The 8851-nt window shown below is 36.5% G+C and overlaps 1 protein-coding gene across 1 annotated transcript; it reads left to right on the top strand.

The window, feature by feature from the left end:
• Positions 1 to 882: 882 nt before the first annotated feature.
• opn4xa (opsin 4xa) lies at positions 883 to 6650 on the top strand. Its single transcript, XM_014969558.2, is given in 9 exon segments — positions 883 to 1248; positions 1930 to 2063; positions 2390 to 2593; positions 2683 to 2854; positions 3685 to 3846; positions 3964 to 4071; positions 4157 to 4331; positions 5818 to 5958; positions 6064 to 6650. Coding segments are annotated over 9 exon segments (1335 nt in total). The 5' UTR covers positions 883 to 1081; the 3' UTR covers positions 6136 to 6650.
• Positions 6651 to 8851: the final 2201 nt, after the last annotated feature.

The following is an 8851-nucleotide window of genomic DNA, read 5'->3' as shown; positions in this document are numbered from 1 at the left end:
GTTCCGATCATTCATTTGATTTAGATGCATTTTAGGGCTAACATGGACGCTAAAAAATAAAAACCTTGCTTCATTTTCAGTTTTCTAGCAGCCACTGGAAGGTTGTCAGTCAAAACTGACTGATATTTAGAACCATTCATAATTTAATCCACAAAAACAACCTGGTTGCATCTCATGAAAAATAAGCCGAGAGCATGACACTCCCACCACCATGTTTCACTGTGGGTGTGGTGCTTCTTTAGTAATATCTATTGTTTTCTTCAGTGTCAAACATTTTGGAAACGTGTCCCACAAATGGATTTTTAGTTTCATCTTCATCAGCTTTTCTTTTTTTTTTTTCTACTGGACTCTTCTCCTTACTGATACCTTTGTACAAAATTTTGAAGACTTTTCTGAAAACCTAGGCCATCGCTCGATGTAAATGAACATCAGAAAAACCCAACTAGGTAATTGAACCTTTTTTCAGGCTGATCCAAGCTGATTCAAGAATCCACATTTTTAAAATTGAATCCAAACGTATTTAAGCCACAGAATTTTGATTTTGCTGAAGGTTGTTCACACATATGCAGCTGGGTTACTTCATTTTTTTTTTTTTTCCTCCAACATAATGGTCTGTTTTTCAGTTAAACTGTATAGCATAAATGCCACCAGAATCTCCATTTTAACTTCACAGAAATTTTGAAATTATAGAAGTGTGAACATATTTAAGATCCACCAAATGAGTTTATGGTGGATTTAAATAATAGATTCTCTGTGATGAGTTTCACCCCCCCTCCGTCACCCCCAACAAATCTAGTAAAGTAGCAAAATAAAAATTCCTCATCAATGCTGACATTTAATACTGTGGCATACCGGACTAACTGTCTAAAATGTTTGCAAAATGCTTGAATTTTCTGTTTTCCTAAATGGAAATTCCCTGTTCGTGTGAACTGAAAAGGCACATGTCCAAAGTTTATCAGTACCAAAGAGAACATTTCATATGACTATGAGGAAAGCAACTCATGAACGACACTGTTATGTCATTCAACAGAGTTCAGTAGGTTAGGAGAAAGCTGAACAAAACTTAAGACATGCCCACGAAATGATTCAACATGTATTTGGTTGCATGACAGGTATGGATCTAGAACACGGATTCTACCGGCATGTGGACGTCCCGGACCACGTTCACTACATCGTTGCCTTCTTCGTCTTAGTGATCGGAGCAGTGGGAGTTTCTGGGAATGCCTTGGTCATGTATGCTTTTTCTTGGTAAGCAAACTGATTATTATCGAGATGTATTTATTTATTTGTTTATTTATTTATTAGTCTTTCAGTAAACTACTTGTCTGGTAACTGTGGACAATGATGCGATATTATATTTGGACTTTTAAGGACTTATTTCAGCTGCGCTTCATCACGGTGGAGTGATCATACAATAAATACCTCTATTGAATTTTAGGATTGAGGAACATCTGAAATACTTAATCTGTCTAGTGTCCAAAATATACAAGCTAAAACATTTACAGTCATTTTTTTAAAAATTGGAAACATATTTTTCAAATTTATACATATGGAGATTTGAGTAAATAAAAGTTATCGATACTAAGAAATTTAAATAATGTAACCAAACTGAAAAGGCACATGCTTTATGTTTTCTTTGTGTTGAAGAAATCATTAAAAGCATTAAAACTTTTAAAACTTTTCTTTTAAAATGAGGTTTTCTGGTCAGAAATACGTTAGGACATCTGACATTCAATCCTATTAAGTAGCTAAAATTGCACACAAGTGGATATAACAAGTGTATTTAGGTTTTTTGTGCTTTACACCAACCAAATGTTTTAGGAAAAAACAGAACATATGTAAGGTTTACTACATCAACTTCATACTATTTTATTGCTTAGTAAAATGAGGACATTTTATATGCAACATTTCAAACCTGGTGTCTTTCAGCGACAAGAAACTCCGGACGCCTCCCAACTTCTTCATCATGAACCTGGCCATCAGCGACTTCCTGATGGCCATCACACAGTCACCAATCTTTTTTGTTAACTGCCTCTATAAGGGGTGGATTTTTGGAGAAACAGGTATATTGTTTACCATTGTTTTCAATAGCTTGTGCATCATTAGAAAAAAGTAAATATAAACATAATTTATTTTGTTGTTTATGAACAGAAATGTTTCATACAAAACTAAGTTTCTCTAACATGCTCGGTTTTGGGAGCAGATTTTTCTTGCAGTAAGCAAAATGTGACAATGAGGCTACTTTGTGTTTAAGATATTAGACTTTTTGGGTTTTAAGCAGGAGGTGTCAGAAAAGTTACCATGCTCCCTAAAAGAAGAAAGTTTCTGGTGCTCATGTGAAAAGAAACATGTTACTAAACAGTTTCCTTCCATATTTATCCCGACACAGGCTGTAAAATCTATGCATTCTGCGGGGCTCTGTTTGGAATCGCCTCGATGATAAACCTTCTCGCCATCTCTATAGACCGGTACATAGTAATCACCAAGCCTCTGCAGTCCATAGGGTGGACTTCGGCAAGACGTACTTGCCTCATAATTGCCCTTGTGTGGTTTTATTCGCTTGCTTGGAGCCTTGCACCGCTTTTGGGGTGGAGTGAGTACATTAGTCATTTCAGCAATATTTTCAAATCACCATTACTCGTGCTGCTTTATGCTTTCTTTGTGTTGAACTTCTTTCCAAAGGCTCCTACATCCCCGAGGGCCTGATGACCTCCTGCACCTGGGACTATGTGACGTCTACCCCAGCCAATAAAAGTTACACTTTGATGTTGTGCTGCTTCGTATTCTTCGTCCCTCTGGGGATCATATCCTACTGTTACTTGTGCATGTTCCTGGCAATTCGTCATGCAAGCAGGTAAAAAAAAAAAAAAAAAAAAAAATGCTTTTCTGCCCTTTTGACCCAAACATTTTATTTTTATTAAAATTGCAGCTTGTTCTATTTTTAACCATTATTTATGAGGCAGACGTATAATAAATTTGTATTTTGTTCCAGTTTTATCTCACACTCATAAATTTAGATATTAATTTCGCAAGCCTTCTAGGGTCACTAAAAGGCCTTGCAAAATACCTGGATGAAGAGCACAGATGGCTTGTGGCAAACTTTAAGTAGGACTTCTTGTGATTTTATCTTTTTCATGACTTTTGTTGTTGCCATACTTCCATATAGAACATATTTTTTGGATCGCACAACTAGCAGTTGTCCTGTCACCAGATTGTCCCACCTGACCTGTGGATCTGCAGGTGGATTCAGGTGGATAAAGGCATTTTTATAAAGGAAACCTGGGTTTTATTTAGTAGTAACAGAATAAAAGGGGCTGACTACAAACATGCATCACAGGTTTCATTTTTTATGTTCCTTTCCCTTTAAACTGTGGCTCTAATTTGAGTGACAAAATATATTATCGCTGCTCAAAACAGCTGGAGCCGAGACAAACTCGGCTGCTGTGAAGACGTTAAGGAAGGTAAACAAAATCTGCAAAGCCTGGTGTGTGAAAAAGCAACAATTTTCTGATTGTGGCTCCTATATAAGGCTTTAATACAAGGGTTGCAAAATAAAGGTACGAGGTATGTTGTGTATTACCATTCTAGTGTACATTTTTTTGCTGAACTTATTCATATTGTTGCATACTTTTTGGGGGATTTCGTGGTGTATTAATCTGCACCTTTCCTGTTTTAAATGTTCAGAGATGTTGAGCAGCTGGGCTCTCAGGTGAGAAAGTCGACCCTGATCCAACAGCAGTCTATCAGGACTGAGTGGAAGTTGGCAAAGATTGCCTTTGTGGTGATCATAGTGTTCGTACTTTCCTGGTCACCCTATGCGTGTGTCACTCTCATCGCCTGGGCTGGGTAAATATAAAACCTTCACCTTTTGGTGGAAATATTTATTTCGATAGTCTAAGCTCTTCTGTCTCAGTAAATGCATGCGTGACCTCTGCTTACATCTGTCAACACACCATGTTCTAGATATGCACACATCCTCAATCCATACTCCAAAGCTGTCCCTGCGGTTATTGCCAAAGCATCCGCCATCTACAACCCTTTCATCTATGGAATCACTCACTCCAGATACAGGTAGCAACACATTAGCTAACTGTTAACTAAGGGTTTAAATGCAAAGGAAACTATATCAGCGAATGATCAGGAAATATTTCAACAGGGACACCCTGGCAGAGAAGGTCCCCTGTCTACACTTCCTGGCCAATGCCCCTAAAAGGAACTGCATATCAGTGTCAAACAGCAAGTCCTCCATAAGGGACTCGGTGCTTAGCCATCAGTCATCAGTCTCCAAATCACAGTTTCAGAGAGTTTCCTCCATGTCTACAACAGACACAGTGAGTATGAGCCCTCCAGGCTTTTGTATTCTATTTATATTGACAGAACAGCATGCAGTCAGTGTTTTTTACACAAAATAACTCATAAAGAGATAACTCCAGACATGAGATTAAAAAAAAAATGGCATTAAAGGCAACACTTTATTTGACAGGGTGTGGATAAGACTGACATGACACTGTCATGAACATGAAGGAGACTTTATGAATGTTTATGACTGTTGTCATGAAGTGTCATTCGGTAAATAATGACACCGAATGTTATACACATTAAATGGACTTTTAAAGTTGCATTAAAAGTCCATCAAAAGTGCCAACTTTGTATTATTTTGTATATAATGACACTTTAATGCAAAGTTAGTTGGTTCACTTATGATTGTGATGAAGATGCAAAAGGTGTTGAAATGTTAGTCTCAGTAAGCTGCATCTGCACACATCTTTAATGTCTCGTTTACACACTTTGAAGTTGGTTTTGAATGTGAATAGAACAAAAGCAATTTTCTTTTTTTTTTTTTTTTTTTTTGCATTCATGAAGGCTATCATAGATTTCTCTAGTGATTACCATTGCCCTAGGTAAACAAATTGAACAACCACAAACAAACACGTAAGGGGGCTGTATACTGGATCAAGAGCTCTCTTTTAAAATTCACATCGCAAATTTGGCTTGAAATCTGCGAGTGGAGATTAGGTTTTATTACCACAACACATCATGATTCTCTCTCAAAGCTAGAAAGAAAAGTCTTTAAGCAATTTCCTATCTCTGCTTGATTATGGAGTCTTCAGTCACTGAATACTGTTTACCACTGTGCCTTGAGGTTTGTAACAGGCTGCAATCGTCTCATCATTGCACACAAAAGCTTCTATTGGCCTCTGAGTGTACAGAGATATATTCATTTGACTAAACTCTGCTTAGCCTGGCTTCATCTTACTTAAATTATCTCCAACAAATATCTAATACTGACTATTTTTTTCACTCTAAAAGCATTTTTGTTTCGTTCAAAATGTTTCCCTTTTTCGGTTTGGATGAAAAAAGAGCAACATTCAGCATTTTGGCTTCTACGAAGTGGAATAATCGTCAAGTCTGAACTCAAGATGCTAAATCTTATTTCTTTGGAATTATTTCAAAACTATTCTTAAAGTAACAAGAACCGATTAACCGTCATTAATGCTCTTTAATAGCTTTTGAGTTCTTTTTTTATAGTTTTAATGGTCTAATTGCCTCAAGTATCTTTGATCTATGTAACCATTTTGTGTGCTGCAGACCTTTTATATTCAGTTGTTTTGAAAATCGCAAATTACATGAAAGTACTAATTCACAGACTCTAAGATTTAAGAATTGACATACCTAATAACATGAAAACCACACATTAAGCAGCTACGACTAAACATTTAGGTTCAGTTTGTATAAAGTCAATTGAAAAATTTATGAATACTAACTTTCTGAGGTTTTAATGCTTTCCTTAACTTACATTCCCCTCATTTCAAGCAGGTTTGCAGTGATGTGGAGCTGGATTCCATGGATCAGAGTCGTTGTGCTAAGACAGATTATTCCCCTGCTGCTGCGAAGGTCAAAGAACGTTACACTTTAACTAAACTGTTCAAGGAGAAGGAATGTCTAAGTCAGGAAAAGGTAATGTTGGTGCTCATCAATGTAGTTACTAATTTAAAATTTTGACGGCTACAGAAGCGTCTTCAGAAGTAATGTTCTCTCTCTTTGTTTTGCGTTTTGTTTTAGGCTGCTTTCCCAGAGAAAACGTCACAGAAAAATCTTTCGTCAGTATATCACATCAGTTAATCAACAGAATAGATGCTCTTAGCTTGGAGGGAGGAGAACCTTGAAAGCTGAACAGCACAGAGAAAGCGGGACAATGAATAAAGCATTTCAAAGTGAAGACGCTGAGGCACAACAGCCCCAGAAAGAGAAAAACAAGGAGTCACGGGTGCTAGAAACTTTGGACAATCGTGTATGTCTTTTCCCCCTGAGAAGTCAGATCCAACTCAGTGAAAAGCCTCCAGTTACATAACAAGAGAGCATTTTTTTTACAACCTCTGGACTGTTCTGATCAGCAAATAAAGACTGCAACGTTTCTGAAGCACACGTTTCGACACAGCTTATCCCAAAAAGATTTGATCCAAGTTTCCAGACGTTTCACTGAAGGGCAGCAAGTAAAGCTCTTTTCACCAAAGACGCAAAGTCTACCTTCGTTAGGATGTGTGAAAAACTTTATTTAATCATTTTATGTGTGTGCTTACATAAAAAGCTAATTCATTTGTTCTTTGTGAAATCATGTGCACTACAAAAATAAAAATATTCACTTTTTTTTTCTTTGCGTTTTCCATGTTCAGCCTGAACAGGCACGAAAGAAATATGAGGCTATTTTTGTATTTTGATTTGAAAGAGCTAAGTTCAAAATACTTCAGCACATTAATATCTAATTTATGTGAATAAACCAATAACTGTACCTATCTGGAAAGATTTATTCTGTAGACAAGCTTACATTCCTAGTTCAGTTTATAGCTAAAATCTGGTCTAAGGAAAACTCCCATATTTATCAAAAAAGACATTAAAAAAATCAACTGTATTTTACTGATGTTGTGCAATCTGACACAAGAAAAGCTGCAACAGCTGTCACTGTGAATTTCGGAGGCCAGTCTTTCAGTATTTTTTTTTTTCAATTAACTGTTGCAGGTCTCGTAAAGATCATTTCTTGCAGCTTTATCCTGTAGATCAACGTCTCCTTTTCTTGAATGATGTGTTCTCTCGTATCCTAGTTTTGAAAGAGGAAAAAAAGAAGTAATGGTAAACCAGATTTTTTCCATGTGAAATAAGATAATCATGCATAATTAAGCATTTCTAGAAACTTAGGTCAACTTGAGAAAGAAAGGGCAGCAAACATTTAAAATAACTTGTTCAAGTTATATTTATTTCATATAAATTTTACTCATTTTGACACTTGTAACTTTAAACATTTAGTGTGAATTCATTTCTCTGCAGCATATAATGCATTACCTGTCATTCTACATTAAAGCCAAGACAGGATGCTTGCTGATTTAGGTATAATAATCTGAAGGCATGTAACAGATCCTCAGATGAATACCTTGTGCAGCTGAGTGATTCAAAAGAATTACACAGGGGGATTTAGCTACTGGACTCCCAGTAAATCTCCAGGCATATTCTCACAAACGTCTTTCATCACATCCTAGTTCCATTTCTAGTTTTTGTTTAACAAGAAATGCAATGAAGATTTCATACAGGTATGTTTGTTGGCAAGAGGCCAGAAACTTTATAGTTCAAAGCTATAAAAGGCTATAAATAGCTGAATGTATCACATTTACAGGAATTGTGAGGATCATTTTGGCCACTAGAGGGCATGTCAACACTGTCACTGAAGTCTACCTTGACACAGAAACACTCACCAGTGCAGCAAGTAAATTTAAAACCAAATTTTATTTACACACACTGTGTAAAAATACAAAAATATTTCTCACTGTCTGACATTAAATTAGGCTAATAATTTTTAATCACTATTTGCTGAATGTCAGACTAATGGGAGAGCTTTCTCATTTCTCATGTTCCCCTAAAAATGTAAAGACTTCAATTTTAGTTTCATTTGACCAAATGAAATTTATCCAAAACATATGGTCTGCGTCCAAGAAAACATTTGCAAATTGTCATTTTAACTCAAGCGGAAACAAACTTTGGTTCTGCAGCAGGACAATCATCCAAAGCACACCACAATTTCCACCTCTGAAAATCTGAAGAAAAACAAAATGGGGACTCTGAAGTGGCCTAGTCAAAGTCCTGCCCTTAATCCTATTGAGATGCTGTGGAATGACCTTAAAAAGCTGTTCCAGTTCAGGAAAACATTCCAATGTGGCTGAGTTAGAACAATTCTGCAAAGATGAAAGTGATAAAATTCATGAAAGACTCATTGCAAGTCGACACAAACACATGATTGCAATTTTTACGAGCAAAGCTTCACCCAACCAGTTATTAGGTTTAGGTGACAATCACTTTTTCCCCACAGGGTTTTTTTCCCGCATGTAATAATAAACACCTTCGTTTAAAATAACATTTTGTGTTTACTTGTGTACTCTTTGGCTAATATTTAAATTAGTTTGATGTTCTCAAATGCTTTAAATCAGGAAGTGGAAAAAGATTTTTTCACACCGTGATATATATAAATATTTAGTTTCAACTGTACATTCAGAAACATCCAAACATTTTACCAAAACAACACATGGAATATTTAACAGCTTTTTGTGCTAAAACAAAGTCTTCATACTGTACCAAGATGAATCATAAGATTAGTTCTTGAAGACTGTGTGGAACTGGAATTATTCGAAACCAATGATACTTGCAGTCACATTGTTTCACGTTATGAAAGGCTTCTGTCTGCTGACAGCGGAGCACGTTGGACGGAGAGGATGGCATACGTTGTGTCTGACTTCTGCACTGAGGTATTTACTGGAAAGCATGACTTCACTGTGCACGGATGCAGCAGAGAATGCCAACTCTTCGT

The sequence above is a fragment of the Poecilia mexicana genome, unplaced genomic scaffold, assembly GCF_051168715.1.
Source record: "Poecilia mexicana isolate PSO_F unplaced genomic scaffold, ASM5116871v1 scaffold_12, whole genome shotgun sequence".
NCBI classification, from domain to species: domain Eukaryota; kingdom Metazoa; phylum Chordata; class Actinopteri; order Cyprinodontiformes; family Poeciliidae; genus Poecilia; species Poecilia mexicana.
Note: the sequence above shows the minus strand (reverse complement) of the source record. Positions and strands in the feature narration are given on the sequence as shown.